At 35.5% G+C, this 15,309-nt stretch overlaps 1 protein-coding gene across 1 annotated transcript in view; it reads left to right on the top strand.

Moving 5' to 3' along the window:
- TMTC2 (transmembrane O-mannosyltransferase targeting cadherins 2) overlaps positions 1-15,309 on the top strand; it is a gene marked incomplete at both ends in the record, with an annotated part of 412,037 nt that overhangs the window by 293,382 nt on the left and 103,346 nt on the right. Inside the window, one exon of the mRNA XM_079715466.1 lies at positions 1,836-1,957. Coding sequence (XP_079571592.1) covers positions 1,836-1,957 — 122 coding nt within the window. The remainder of the gene's footprint in view (positions 1-1,835; positions 1,958-15,309) is intronic.

Genomic DNA, 15,309 nt, shown 5'->3' on the forward strand with positions numbered 1-15,309 from the left:
TTTCAGCTCTAACTCTGAAATTAGTATGTGTTTCCTTCTGGCTTTAGAATCCCTTTTAGAGATAAATAGTTGGATTTGGTTTATCATTAATTGCTTTACAATTTTTAATATTCAGGATTGTGCATCTTTTCTGTTACATAAATCATATCTAGTATCGTTTTAGTGTTAAGAAGTGGTTCATTCTCCCTAAGGAAAATTACTATTTGTTTTGTTTGGAAGTATTTATTGGTTCAACATGCCAAAAAGAAAATTGTATGACATTGTTTCACTTATTAGGAGATATTATAATTAAAAAATATAATTATCGCAGAAACATGTAAAAATTTTTTTAAATCCATGCCTAATCCTACCACTCTAACAACTATGAATATTGTCTTTGCTTCAGGATTTCTTGCATCTCACCCTGAGCATTTGATTCAGTCTAACCAAATTCTTCTTAAATGGGAACACATTTTAAGCTTTAGGAAAAAAATTTTTTTTCGAGCTATCATTTTTATGATAATATAGTTTAGTGACTTTTCTCAGAACTAGAAACACATACATGTGTGTGAGTGGTACCTACATTTTTATGCATGTTACATATAATTTGTCACCAATATTTTTACTAACCGGTCAAGCAAAGGGCACTCAAAAGGTCAGGAGACGCAAATCAATTCAATTCATCAGACATTTCTATTGACAGTGCTGTGCTAATGCAAAAAGAATTTGATTAAAATAAAAGGAAGCTAGCTCTTCCTTTGAAGCAAAGATGTACAACCAGTGTGGGTAACACATTTAGGAAAAGCCTCTGATTATTCCTCTAAATGGAAAAAGCCATCATAATTATGATTAGTTAAGCTATAAGAGTCTGCTTGAAAAATAATGCAGGTCACCAGTCTGTTGCCTGGTCTCAGAAATTAAGTAGCTTCAACATTTGCAGTGTTTATTATAACTATAATATTTAACTTAAATACACAAATCATCTTAAAATATACTTTTACCATCAGGTGAATATTCTTCCATATTCTGAGCATAGAAGTGAGAGGGGGATGATAATAAGCGGGGAACTGATACACTTTTGGCTTTATTTCCAATTTTTTTTCTCTTGCTTGGCTGTTAGTGAAATGCTATTTGGTGGGCAAAATTTGTGTAATTTGAAAGAAAACAGCTGATGGCTGAAAGGCCTTAGACTAGCTTTGCACATGGTGATGGGCATGCTAAATAACTGTCATATATTCACTGGATTTTCCAAAGGAAACTGGTAAATTTTATTTACTTATTAAGATATAAAATACAAATAATTTCTGAAAAAAACTAAAATCTAGCACCAATGCTTAAACCCAAATATTTTTAGCTCCTTCATTTAATCTTACTTTTCTCAATAAGGTTGTCAACCTTAGAGGGTAGGACCTTGAACTTCTGTTGTCTAGGTCCTGCATAATACTCTCCAATTAGTAGTTATTCTATAAATACTTGAGTGTCTGAAGGAATGAATGAATGTGAATTAAAAAGAACAAATGATTGTACATAAGAAAGACCCAATCTTAAAAAAAAAGAAATGATGACAAAGCACATATTCTTGGGAGTTAGATGTTTCTAAGTTAAAAAAAAATCAAACCTTTATCATGTACTACATTTTTGAGTTTTAGGCATTTCACTTAATTTCTCCAAACACAAGTTTTCTCATCTGTGAAATAGACATGATGGTGACTTTTGGGGAATCAAATGAGGTAACGGATGAGAGTACTTGCCACAGAATCTGAAAATGTGTGGAATATAAACATGATGATGTGATCTGTTGCAAATGTTTGTGGAAAGCTGTATCCTCATACTGATTTTCATGATTCTCTTGCCAGGTGAAGCATACATGCGACTAAGCAAACTCCCTGAAGCAGAGCATTGGTATATGGAATCACTGAGATCCAAGACCGACCACATCCCTGCTCATCTCACATACGGGAAACTGCTTGCTCTAACAGTGAGTAACTCCCTTTCTCACCCTTCAGAAACTGGTTCTGCCTGTGCAGACTGAGGCAGATAGGGTTTGAGGTACCAGTTCCTGGCCAGTTAACCCAGATTGTTAGGATTTAATGATGATAATACTAAGTTAGAACTCTGTACAGAAAAATATAGAAAAATGCATTCCTTTGGCTATGGGGTTTGCCATAGATAAAATATGATATGTATCCTTGATGTAACTTAATTGAAATGTATAAATGGAGAACTCCAAATGTGTGATTATATAATAAACTTGTCAAAATAACAATATTTGTATAACGACTATGTTCTCCAAGCCAGTGTTAACCCCAGATTGGCTATAATGTGGAATTAAGTCTGATTCTTTCCAAAAAGCCAGCATTATATAAGATAACTGCGTGTGTGTCCATCACTGTCACCTAGAATTTCTACTAATTGGAAATCATTCTGTAAGAGAAGTGGAGCCATCATTTGGCCACCCACTATGTGACAAACTCTCTTGGCCACATTTCTGTGAAAGTGGTATTATTCGAAGCATAAGAAATTGTTGATATTCTACCTTTGTGACTTACAAAAACTGTAATTTTATGTGCCTCAAAGTAATATTAATGTTTTTATTTTATACAATCAGGGATTGTTCAAAATATTTAACTAACTTTTCACCCAGCTAATAAGTGGTACAACTAGCCTCAATCCTAATCTGAATCTCTTATCTGTGTTATTTTAGTTATATCCCTTAATCTCTCTCCAATATTACTAAAAATAAATGAACACTAGCAAAACGTAGAGCAAATGGTCAGGAAAGTGATTGCTAAGTGAATTCTTAGAAGGGTGTCTTATAATTATTTAAAAATAATAACATTTTTATTTCCCACAGAAGATGATAAGCTAAACACTTAAAAGTATTATGTATCCATTCTAAGATACCACTACAATGTTACTAAAGATATTATATAGGCAGACTAAGTAACCAGAAAACATCTCACTAAAAAATATCTAGATATGCCTAATAAACTACAACAGATATGCTCTTAATGCATGGCTGAGCTCAAGGTGTAGAAAGAGAATTTCCCAGGGATGGAAATGAAGCAATAACTAAACACCAGAACAGTAAACAGTAGGCTGTTCCTACAGCTGATTTGGGATAGTTTACCAGTTGCAACAACCCATGGGAAGGAGCTTATTGTTTGTTTTCCTTCTTGTTGGAATAAGAGACAAAACCTTGGACCAACAGAAAGCCAGGAATTAGATGCCTAAATAAAGCAGGAAAGTTCATATCCTCAGTGAAAGAATAATGTAGAAAAAGTTCACATACTGATACAAGAGGGCAGCATGAAAGTTTGTCTATCTCAGCATGGAATCTGAAATATTTGCAGAGAATTTGTCACTATCATCCTCCCTTTACCAGGCTTTGGGTTTTGAATTTACTTTACTTGAATGATCAGGGAATTCCTAGGCCAAGAAATTAAAGTCAGTCCACTAAAATCTCTAGCTGAAGACGTTACTGAAGGTGTCCTCTGAAAGAACACAGTTAAATCTAGAAAGAGTTGCTAAGTGGGGAGCAAAAAGACGGGTGAACAAAGAAATGGTGATTATGTGGGTAAATCAGAATAAACTTTTACTTAATAAAACTATTGAGAAGGAATAACCTCACAGGAACAATCAGAATGGGAGGGGAGGTGAAATTTAAACTGATTTTTGGAAGTCAGAAAGTAGAAAGAGGTATTACAACTGATTTGTCAGAACCATCTAAAGGGAGTTTGGAACGGGATAACAATGAGAAGAAAGCTGGAGAGACTCAAGACGTGGTGGCAGCTGGCATAGAAGAGAGTGAGTTAAGGAGTATAAAATAGGGTAATGAGTTCTAACTTACATATGCGGCAGTCAAGTTTCTCCCCATGTGCACAGTGCTAGCCAGTAGGCACTCACCTCCAAGTGGGGAAGGGATGCTCACAGTGGTGGAGCAGTTGGGTGAGAGAGCTCCATGACTCAGGAACAGCTTGCCCAGTCAAAGGTGGAATGCAGAGGGGACTGAAAAGAGGATTGATTGAATGTTTTCTAGGGGAGTACTCAGATTGTCAGTACCACTCCCCTGCCACCCGCAGAACACAAGCTACACAAAGTTCGTACCCCCTCAGCAACGCACATACATGCACCTCCCCTCCCAAGAAATGGTTGCATTCTTATCTGGAGAAACTGAATCACCGTAGGGAAAAGATTTCCATATACCTACCCTTGGAGGTCCCTGAAAATGACTAGCTCCCAAACCAGACAAACAAAAGTGACTCCAGTCTAGAAAGCATACTTATGCCTAAGGAGTTCATTCAGCTTTTATTACTTTTAAATAACAATGGGCAACCAAGGATCATCAGTCTTATTAGGAAAGCCTCAAATGTAAAAGATTGGAACTGAAACAAATGATTAGCAAAAGGAAACTGAAGGAAGCAAAAGAAAAAAAAATCCTTAGAGATGGTAATATAGCGTTTTGTGAAGTGCAGGATGCCATAAAAAGTAAATAATGAAAAAACAAGAAAGAGCTTTTAGAAGTTAAAAAAAAGTGATGGCAAAACAATTTTCATTTGAAGTATAAGAAAATAAAGGTGAGTAAATGTTTTCATACATAAACATAAAGATGAAGAAAAAATATATGAAAGAAGAAATTATGAAATAAATTAATATGGGGGCCCAAAAAAAGAAGGAACAGAGAAAGGGAAAGAACATTACTTAGAATTGGAGGGTATAAGTTGCCGTTTTGGCCGTCTATAGGATCATAATATGTCTAGTTTAATCAGTTAGAAAAAAATTATTTTACCTTATGAAAACCTGTTCCATTTCCTATTCTGATAGGCTGATAATTCACACAGCTCCATATAAAAATGTAATTCATATATAACTTGGGCCTCAACTACTGTCTTTGAGATGTCCTTATAGAATTCAAATGGAAACATTTTTAATTAGATTGAGAAATGGCCACCTTCAAAGAATCTAAAAGTTTCAAATGCCTGATTTACCTCCCCGCCAAAAAAATCATTTAGAAAAAAAAACACTGAATGCTTAAATGTACTTAATTCTGAATATACCTAGATTGTGACACTAGTTTGGATATAGAAACTACGTGTCTTTTAAAATTTTTGTTCCTTCTTCTTTTCACGCCTGAATAATTTGTTTCCTGTACCAAAAATATGGTTTTCCAGGCTGCTTTATTTTTCAGAATGTATTTTTAAAAACAAGATTTAGCAGTTCTAATTTACTGAAACATATGGAAGGAAGGGAGGGAAAGACATGTATTACAATCAAATTTTAATCCCCCCTCAATCAAGAGAACTTTCACAGTTTCTGACTTGCGGATTAGATGAAATACAAATCCTATTATGGAATGGCTTAAACTCAAAGTGCCAAAAACTGCACAACCGTCCTTAACAGTCTCTTTTTGAATTATGAGATTTGGCAAATTTCTGATCCCAGTGGATTGCTTTTGTCTAATTTTGGGTTTCTTGGCCTGGTAATATGCCATTGACTTAACATGGAATTGGCAAGGTAGAAAATGCCGCACATTTGACTTCTGAGTGCTTTAAATATAAAATATTATAAAATGGAATTGGCTATTACTCTCAAGGGAAGAAGAATAGAAATGGAATTGTGTTTTTACTGTTCCATCAAAACTGACCAAAGGCAAAATATGTAAAACTGACGTGCAACAAAATTAGACTTTGACTATAGAGTAGGACTTCATATAAAGAATTACATTTTTCTGAGACAAATTAGATAAAAAATTGATTATTGGTGCTTTTATTATAGCCAGTGGAATGATTCACTCAAAGCATTTTTGTACAAAATTTTCTTTAAGAATTTGTAGTATTTATAGTATTTAGAAAACTTCAAAAAGATTTGGAATTTCCCAGAATGCTCTGACAAATTCCATAGATCAAATCCTTTTTTATTTCTCTGACAGAAATGTCCCTTTCCTCTCTCTACCTGTTCAAATTTTATTTCCTCTGTGAAGTCTTGCCTGAGTCTTTCAAGCAATTATTTTTTTCCTTTCTCTGTATTTCCATGGCACTGGTTTCAGTATCTCTATAATAGCACATTTTAGATTGAATGGCAGACATAAATCTATGTCTTTTGACCCTGGACATGGGACAGGGACTAAGTCTTAACTTATCTTTTTATATCTTTAGTATATGGCATTTCAGTATCTTGATAACTATCCCTGAACCCTCCTTTTGCATTTCCCTTGTTAAGTTACATAAGGGCTGGGCATAGGTCATTTTTCCCCCCAGTTTTATCTAGATATAATTGACATATAGTACTGTATAAGTGAAAGGTATACAGGGTGCCTGACTTTTTAATATTTCTGTTTCCCTAGCCTGATTCTCATGTCCTCATTAGTACCTTCATTTTGCCAACACATGTATTGAGATTTGTTAATCCATGCTAGGCATCACTCTAATTCCCAATGATATATACTGAATAAATGAATGAGAGTGGCATGATTGTAGAGTGGATACAGTGTAATCTTCCAAGACCCTGGAAGGGGAGGTGGTCACAAGAGGACTGTACATCTCTTGAGTGCCTGTGATTGATATATGTTATTTCATGAAGCTTTACAATGAGTACTGTCCTCTTTTTATAAATGAGGAAACTGAGCTTCAAAGATTTAAGGAATGTCCCCAAGAATAAATAAGCTACTAAATAGTGGAATTGGATACGTCCTCAAGGATTTCTGAATTAAGCATCATTAATTTTCATTCTATATTAAATAATTTTGTGTGGAGCTTTTTCCCCCCTTTTATAATTGATCAGAGATTCTAAAAGGAAGTTAGTACTCCTGCCTCCCCATTTTTTTTTTTTTAACTAAATTTATTTTTTATTTTTTGGCTGCGTTGGGTCTTTGTTGCTGCACGTGGGCTTTCTCTAGTTGTGGCGAGCGGGGGCTGCTCTTCATTGCAGTGCATGGGCTTCTCACTGCCGTGCATGGGCTTTTCATTGCGGTGGCTTCTCTTGTTGCAGAGCACGGGCTCTAGGCACGTGGGCTTCAGCAGTTGTGGTCCGCAGGCTTGGTAGTTGTGGCACACGGGCTTAGTTGCTCCGCAGCATGTGGGATCTTCCCAGGCCAGGGATTGACCCTGTGTCACCTGTGTTGGCAGGCGGATTCTTAACCACTGTGCCACCAGGGAAGTCCCATCCCCATTTTTTATAACTTATTTTTAGACATTACCTCTAAATGCTAGTTTAGTTTGAATGGGTAAATGCATTTTTATTATTAGGCGTTATAGGTCATTAACTAAGGGTTTTGGCTATTAGCAAAACTTTTAACATTAACTTTTGGCTATTGGCACTTTTGGGTCCTACATTACAACTCAAATACAAATGTTCCAGGGTACCCTAGAGAATAGTTAGTTCTGCTTTAGGGTCACTGGTAACCTCCATGGTTACATATAGCTGGGCCTGGGTGACATCTCTTTAGAATATATGGAACTTTCATACCAATGTCATATCCAATTAAAATACTAAACACAAGCTCTCTTTAAAATTGATTTATTCCTTGTTTGAACTTTGTTACCTAGGGCTAATGCCATGAATTTGAAATTGGGCATGCATTAAGAGAGAAAAGAAGGAATAGCATTTCCATTATTATGGTGTTTCAGATGGTTTTATAGTTGTTTCTAAACCATGTGTGTTCTCTAGTTGTGTGTACCTCTTTACTTTGATTTTTTTTTTTGGTCCTCCTTCTTTTTGTCTTTGTTCAATTTATTTCAGCCATATATTTTACAGTTTTTGTGAGCCAGTAAAATTAATATTGACTTAAATTGTAATAAAAGCAACTTGGCTGTTAGCTTCTTTTCCAGATTTAGGTTAGTAAAAGAGAAGGAAGGATATGGGAGACTCTGACAGTAATTCTTGATGCAGCAAACCTTTATTTTGGCTACTGTATGGAAATACTGAGCCAGATTTCTGTGTCTAGCCAAAGTTAATTGGGCTACGTAAAACTCCAGTTGTGAAAGTACTTGAAGTTCCATGGAAAAGTTCCATACCCCAGGCTAAAATGGTGTCAGTGTAGTCTATCTGGAGCACAGCGCTGTGTGTTTCCTTGGGCCTTTTGTCATAATCATTACTATTTAGAGCTGAGATTATTTTTCCATTTGCTCCTCTTTAAAGCAAAGCTCTTCCCGTTTTGCACGTTGACTAACATTTAGGTTCCTTTGTTTTATTATAATCACTGCACAGTCATGTTTGGATTGGAGGGAGCAGGGAACAAAAAATTGTCCTGTGACACTCACTGAATGATTATTACGGATATATACCATTGAAGTTGCAAATTTATTCCGTGAAAGGAGAAGGCATATATCACATATATCATGCTACTGAAATATTAGATAACATATAGAAGAAAATTTAATTTAATGTAGTGCTCAGCTAAACATTTTTTATGAAATTGCCTCATCTAAACTTTATCATTTAGCATTCTGGGTGTTATCATTGTATTATTTTTACTCTGAAGCATAATGAATCTGATAATGCTTTTTTATGTATTTTGATATACAGAATCAATCTTTTTTTTTAATTGAGGTATCTTTATAGAATCAATCTTGTAATTACGCTATTTGTTGCCACTGAGTGACCCAGGAATCCAAGTATCTCCAAAGTATTCCAGAGTTTTATTCTGCTTTTTTATGTCAGTTACTAAAAGTCATTGTCACAGATATTTTCTTTTGCCCGAAGTAACGTTATTCTCAGAAGAGTAATATTCGCAGAAATAATAAAATCAAAATACTCAAATTCTCAGGCATTGAAGGTCATGTGGAATAATTCTACCTGCTTTCTATCTACATATCATGATGCTACGTTTGAAAAGAAATGTTAGCTTTTTACTTAGGGGTAGATAGGATGCTGCTGCTTTGAAACTAACTTAAACTTCATTGTTATTTTGTTTGGTTTCTGTATTTGGTCTGTAGTTAACATTTAGTGCAATTTAAATAGCCCAGCAAAAATATATAAATAAACAGCCCAGCAGGCTCAGGCCTCAAAATCCCCCAGGACTCTGCTATCCCATGTTATTGGAGGGATGCAGATGGAGAAGCCGTATGCCCTTAAATATAGCTTGGCTTTCTTGCAGGACTCTAAAAGAGCAATCCTTTATAAAAACCTGACTTCAATATACATTTTCTGAACCTGAACGTTGTGTCATGTTCTGTAATAAACAGTGGTGATACAAAGACCAGCAGGGCGTTTCTTTGGTCTCAGGAAGACCTCAGTGTGTTCTCTTTAGGGGAAATTATAACAACTATCTGTAGTTGCTTCACTGGTGGGCTACCGTGCTTAAGACTGGTGGAAATGGTTTTTGTTGCAGACAGGACAATTATATAGGTACCTTAATCTTATTTTCCTTTTAATTTTTATTAGAGGCATGGGATTCCACACCACTTAGTAGGTATTTTTCTCCCACTTTGCAGTCCTTTAATTTGTTACATGAGCCCATTGATAACACGAAATGACTTGGCATCACGATTTCCAGCTTGTTATCCTTTCTGCTACATCATGTTGACTCTCCTGTCATGTGATCAAGCATGAACACATTTTAATGTGAGTTAAACTCTGTTTGTAATTTATGTTTTATATTTTCCTAGTTTGATCATTGTTTAATAGAAGCAATTTTGAGTATCTTTCCTTGTTAAAACATCCTTGTCTAAGCCCCTGTTTACCTTTGAAAAAGGTGGTACTGACCGCATACATTTTCAAAAGCAAGAATCTTTCCTCCCAAGGGGTTGGATCAACACTTCACAAAAAAAAAGTTGCCTATTTTTTCCTGTAGCCTCTGGATGTGTATACATATATTCATACACACAGATATACACACACACACAGAGGCATATATATAAAGGAAGCCACGTCTGTTCTAAGATGTGAAAGTTTTCATTTTTGCAGCAGCCTCGTAAATAGGTTTATCAGCCCATCCATGAACATGTTTACAAACCCATGACATTTTGGTCATTCCCCCTTATATTCATCTACATTGCATATGAGGCCGCTTGAGCCTCAGCAGCCTGAAGCATGACATCTGCAGACTTGTAGATTTTATCCTTAGTTTTTTATTAAAATTATACTTCTTCCAAACAATAGTTAATTCTGAGTTCAACTTTTTTTTTTCCCCAAGTCCTGAGCTTCTAGGACCATCTGAACTTCTCATTCATTTCCTATCTCCCTTGACATCAATCCTCATCTCTTGCTTTCCTACCTAAAAAGAATTAAATATTACCTACAAGGTGGCCCCTGACCCTGCCGCTTCTGTGATCAGGTTAATCAGAGTACTTCCTGTAGTTAGCTCGTACTCTTTATCATGCAGTGAACTAGACATTGTGAATATGCTATTCTGATATTTCTCACATAATCCCACGATCTAGGTACCTACTCTAGAGAGAGGAAACTATGGTTCACAGAGGTTCAGACCTGTGTCCAAAGCCTCTTGCATTATACTCGGTTTTTCTGAAAGCTGTACTTAAATTTCTCTTTAACCTTTTGTTAATTATGATCAAATATGGATATATGGTGCCTTGTGCGCATAAATGCCTAACTTCAAAATGTGTAAAAATTGATTTTTAAAGAAAATCTTTATTCAGTTTTTAGATTTTCTTAGAATGCAGTTCTGAAGTGAAAAGACAACTTCTGTGTATATCATTAAATTAAAGAAGAATTTTAACATGGGTAATTCAAAAAAGGATTTAGGTATCTATATATGTGAAGTAACAAGAAAATAGTAATAGTGAAGTTGAAAGTTGAATTTTTAATTTAGATACGGTTTACAGGGTGTACCTTATATGGTGTGTAGTTTCTCTTGTATTTTAAGTCTTGAAGGAAACATTATGATATTCCAAACTGAACAGGAGCACAAGGTCAGAAGCCTGAGTGAAGTGACTGCTGACCTTTACCTGGTTAACTTATAACTGGTAGATAGTGAGTTGAAGCCAGAGCACCTGAGCACATACCAGCCTACAAATTTATTTAATAAATGTATTTATTTCTTCTCACAGTGAACAGCATAATTCCTTTAAAAGACTTAAAATTGCAGGACTCTTATTTCTGAGGTGTAATTGAGGCTCTTTGTCAAAAGTGACAGGATGGCGTACGTTCTTGAGCTGACACTATAATTCAGTGTGCATTGTAGTAACAATACTTTAGGTGGAAGATGGTAACATGCAGGAGGATTGACACTTAATATGACCCTTTGGTCCCTTTGACATTAACCATGTGGCACTGGGTTTAATACTTTAGGTGGAAGATGGTAACATGCAGGAGGATTGACACTTAATATGACCCTTTGGTCCCTTTGACATTAACCATGTGGCACTGGGTTTAATACTTTAGGTGGAAGATGGTAACATGCAGGAGGATTGACACTTAATATGACCCTTTGGTCCCTTTGACATTAACCATGTGGCACTGGGTTTGAGATGGGCACTGGCCATTAAATAATGCCATGTATTATAATGCCATATAATGGAAAAATAGGTACTGTAATTGGTAGATGTAATGGTCAGTCTGGAAAATTTTTGTCCCTGAGCAATGGAACTTAAAGATACTATCCACTGTAAAGTTTGTTCTATTTCTCATTTTGGGGGATGAAACAACACTAGTTAGAAGAAGAACAGAATTTCCATCTGCTTGAATCAGAAATTTACTCACTTTAAGCAGAAAATTACTGATCAGGAGTATTTTATTTTAAGGTATCTTTGCATATCTCAAAGAGATTACCTCAGTAGAGGTAAAGGATTAAGTTGAAATCTATTGCTTTGGCTAAAGATAGTTTTCCTGAAGGTGTCTGTTTTTCTCTTTCCACCCAGGATGTGCATTTGCCACAAGTGGTAATTATCTTCTCCACTCTGTTTCCACTTGTGAGGAAAAGGGGTCCTCCATCCTCTCCCCCTCACCACTTCAACAGTTCTCAACCTGTTTATATAAATAACTATGTATACATGGCACTTATTAAATTTGATACCTTTTAATTATAACAAAGCTGATTCAAATAGTAATGCTACATGACAAGGATTGCTTTTACTTGATTATAAGACGGGGAATTTCAAATACGGTGAAGTTTAAGGGTACCAAGAAGATTTTACCACTGCCATTATTGCTTTGATAGTTTCTATTAAAGCAGTATTCCCAGAAGGTACAAAATACATTCCCCAAGTGTATTCCGTAGACATTAGCACGTCTAGGTGTTCCTTAGAAAAAATTAAGTAAGCAAATAGTGTGGGAGAAACTGTAATAATTTTCCTAAGTCTGAAGTCTTCTTTGTCTGAAATTAATACTCTAGCTTTCTTTTGATTAGTGTTAGCCTGGTTTATCTATATCTGTCCCTTTGCTTTACCTATCAGCGTCTTTATATTTAAAGTAGATTTATTGTAGACAGCATATAGTTGAGCCCTTTATTATTATCATTATTCACTCTGACAATCTCTATCTTTTAATTGGTACATTTAGACCATTCATATTTAGAGTGATAATTGATATATTTGAATTAATATCAACCAGGTTTGTAACTGTTTTCTATTTGTTACCAAAGGCTTCTTCCTTCTCTGTTTTTTTTTTCCACCTTATTTTTTTTATTGTAGTAAAAAAAGAAAACAAAAATTTCTATCATAACCATTTCTAAGTATATAATGCAGTAGTGTTAACTCTGTGCACATTGTTTTGCAACACATCTTGCAAAACAACTTTTTATCTTGTAAAACTGAAACTCATTACCCATCGAACAAGTTTTCAGTTTTTCACTGTTGAATATGATGTTAGCTGTAGGTTTTTCACATATGACCTTTATTATGTTGGCATCATTTCCTTCTATTACTAGTTTCTTGAGTGTTTTTTTATCATGAAAGGTTATTGAATTTTGTCAAATGCTTTTCCTGCATCAATTGAGATGATCATGTGAATTCCCTCAGTTTTTATTTGTCCAAAAAGTATTTATTTCTACTTCACTTTCTAAGGAAAATTTTGCTGGATATAAAATTCTAGTTTTGTAGTTTCTTTCTTCTCTCAACATTTTCAGTGTTTTACTCTACTGTCTTCTTGCTTGATGGTTTCTGATTAGAAGTCCGATGAAATTCTTACCTTGTTGCTCCATTGGTAAGGTGTTTTTTTTTTCCCCTCTGACTTTAAGATTTTCTCTTTGCCTTTAGTTTTCTACAGTTTTTACATACTCTGCCTAGGCTTATTATTTTTGGAATTTATCTGGCTTAGTGTTCTCTGAGTTTTCTGAATCTATGGCTTGGCATCTTTCATTAATTTTGGAAAGTTCTCCATCATTATTACTTTAAATATTTCTTCTGCCCTCTTGTCTTTCTTCCCCTTATGATATTCTAGTTACTCATGTGTTACATGTTTTGAAATTTTCCTATAGTTTTGGGATGTTCTGTACGTTTCATTCATTTTTCTCATTACATTTCAGTTTGGGAAGTTTATATTGACCTATCTTCAAACTCATTGATTCTTTCCTTGGTCATGCTGAGTCTTCTGATGATCCCATCAAATGCATTCTTCATGTCTGTTATGATTTCTAGCATTTCCTTTTAATTCTTTCTTAGAATTTCTCTCTGCTTACATTACACATCTGTTCTTGAATGTTGTCTACTTTTCCCATTAGAGTCCTTAGCATATTAATCATAGGTATTTTCAGTTCCCTGTCAGACAATTCTAACATCTGTTTCATATTCCAACATCTTATGGTTCCAGTGATAGCTTTGTCTTTTCAGACTGTGTTTTTCTTTCCTTTGGTAATGCCTTGTAATTTTTTTGTTGAATGTTGGATATGTTGAATTCGTAATATAATTCAAATTATTAGGCCTCTAATATGAAGATTTATGTTAATCTGGCTGGGATTTCAGCATTGTTTAGTGTTTGTTGTAGCTATTGGTGCTAGCAGCTTCAAATTTCTTTAGTGTCCTTGTTTTTATCTCCATCTTGGTGTTAGGCTTTCTTAATACTCTTTCTCAGAGAGACTGTGTGTCTTGAAGCTGTTTCAGGTATACTTCAGTATTATCATACTGGAGCCGTGTCGTGGAGGTGTTAGGTATGGTGGAGGGGGAATGTTCTATAATTGTTCAGTTAAATCTCAGTCTTTGATTCAGCCTGTGTCTCTGTCCCATGACCTTCACGCGTTTTTCTGCTTGTAGAGCTACCGCCCCCACCACCTTAGATGAGACAAGAAGGCTAGAGGAGGACGAAGTCAGAGAGTGCCTTTTTGCCACAGCTCTTTAAAGGCTCTAGTAAAGTCTTTTACCTTGGAGGGTCAGGCCTTTGTTATTGAGAAGGCTCTGGATATATTTCACAAGGATTTCTCTTCTTCCCTTGCCCTCACCAGGAGGGGATCTTTTTTGGTTCTCCACTATGAGAACCTGGTCAGGTTCTTGGAAATAAAGACCATGAAAGAGTGGGACCCCCCAGCCCCCTCAAGACTGGCCTTCAGGAATTTCTCACTCAAGCTAGTCCAGAGTCCGCCTCCAGCAAGTCATCAAAAGTACCACTTAAAGTATGCCTACCTGTTCATGGCTCCATTGGTCTCTGCATCAGATAAGCAGATCTTGACTGTCTCTCTATTTGTTTCTTTATCTCAATCTATGTCTGAATATACTGGGAATTGCAGGTATTCATGGGACGTGTTGTATATTTTTGTTTTCCTGTGGCTTAAAGAATAATGTATGTAGTAAATGCTCAGTAGTTATTTTCTTACTATTTCAAAGGTATAGAAACAGATGTCTAGAAAAATGTATTTGATCACATAACTTGCCTCCCTTCTCCATTAGCACTCCATCACCTTAGAGGGGCTGCATCCATAATATATGAACACTGGCTCCAGATTGCCTGGCATGTTCTACCACTTATTAGCTCAGTGATCTTGGTTATGTTATTTAACTTCTCTCTATCTTATTCTGCCTGTTTGTATAATGAGGGCAAAAGTATTTCCTTCTTGAGAGGGTCCAGAAGTTAAGTGAGTCTAAATGTATTATAAAAGCATTTAGAACACTGCCAGGTATGTATGTTGTAAGGACTCAATAATTGTTAGCAATTAACAGTAAGAACAATATCATGATTCTTCTTCAGTAAAATCTTTATGTCTTTGTGTGACATGGAACATTGTTTATTATTTGGCCACAGCCTTTCTCATTAAACCTCATCAGCCATTATCCCCCCACAATATTAAACTTCTAATGGCTCCCTAAGTAGGTTAAGAAAGAATCTGTTCATTCTTTGTCTTTTCCAAGCATGCTGCTTGCTGCCTTGGCCTAGAATATCTTTTTCCTTTATCTCCACTTGGCAAAGCCCTATCCATCCATCCAGTTTTATCTTTAACACTACGTT

This window comes from Hyperoodon ampullatus (genome assembly GCF_949752795.1).
Source record: "Hyperoodon ampullatus genome assembly, chromosome: 11".
NCBI classification, from domain to species: domain Eukaryota; kingdom Metazoa; phylum Chordata; class Mammalia; order Artiodactyla; family Ziphiidae; genus Hyperoodon; species Hyperoodon ampullatus.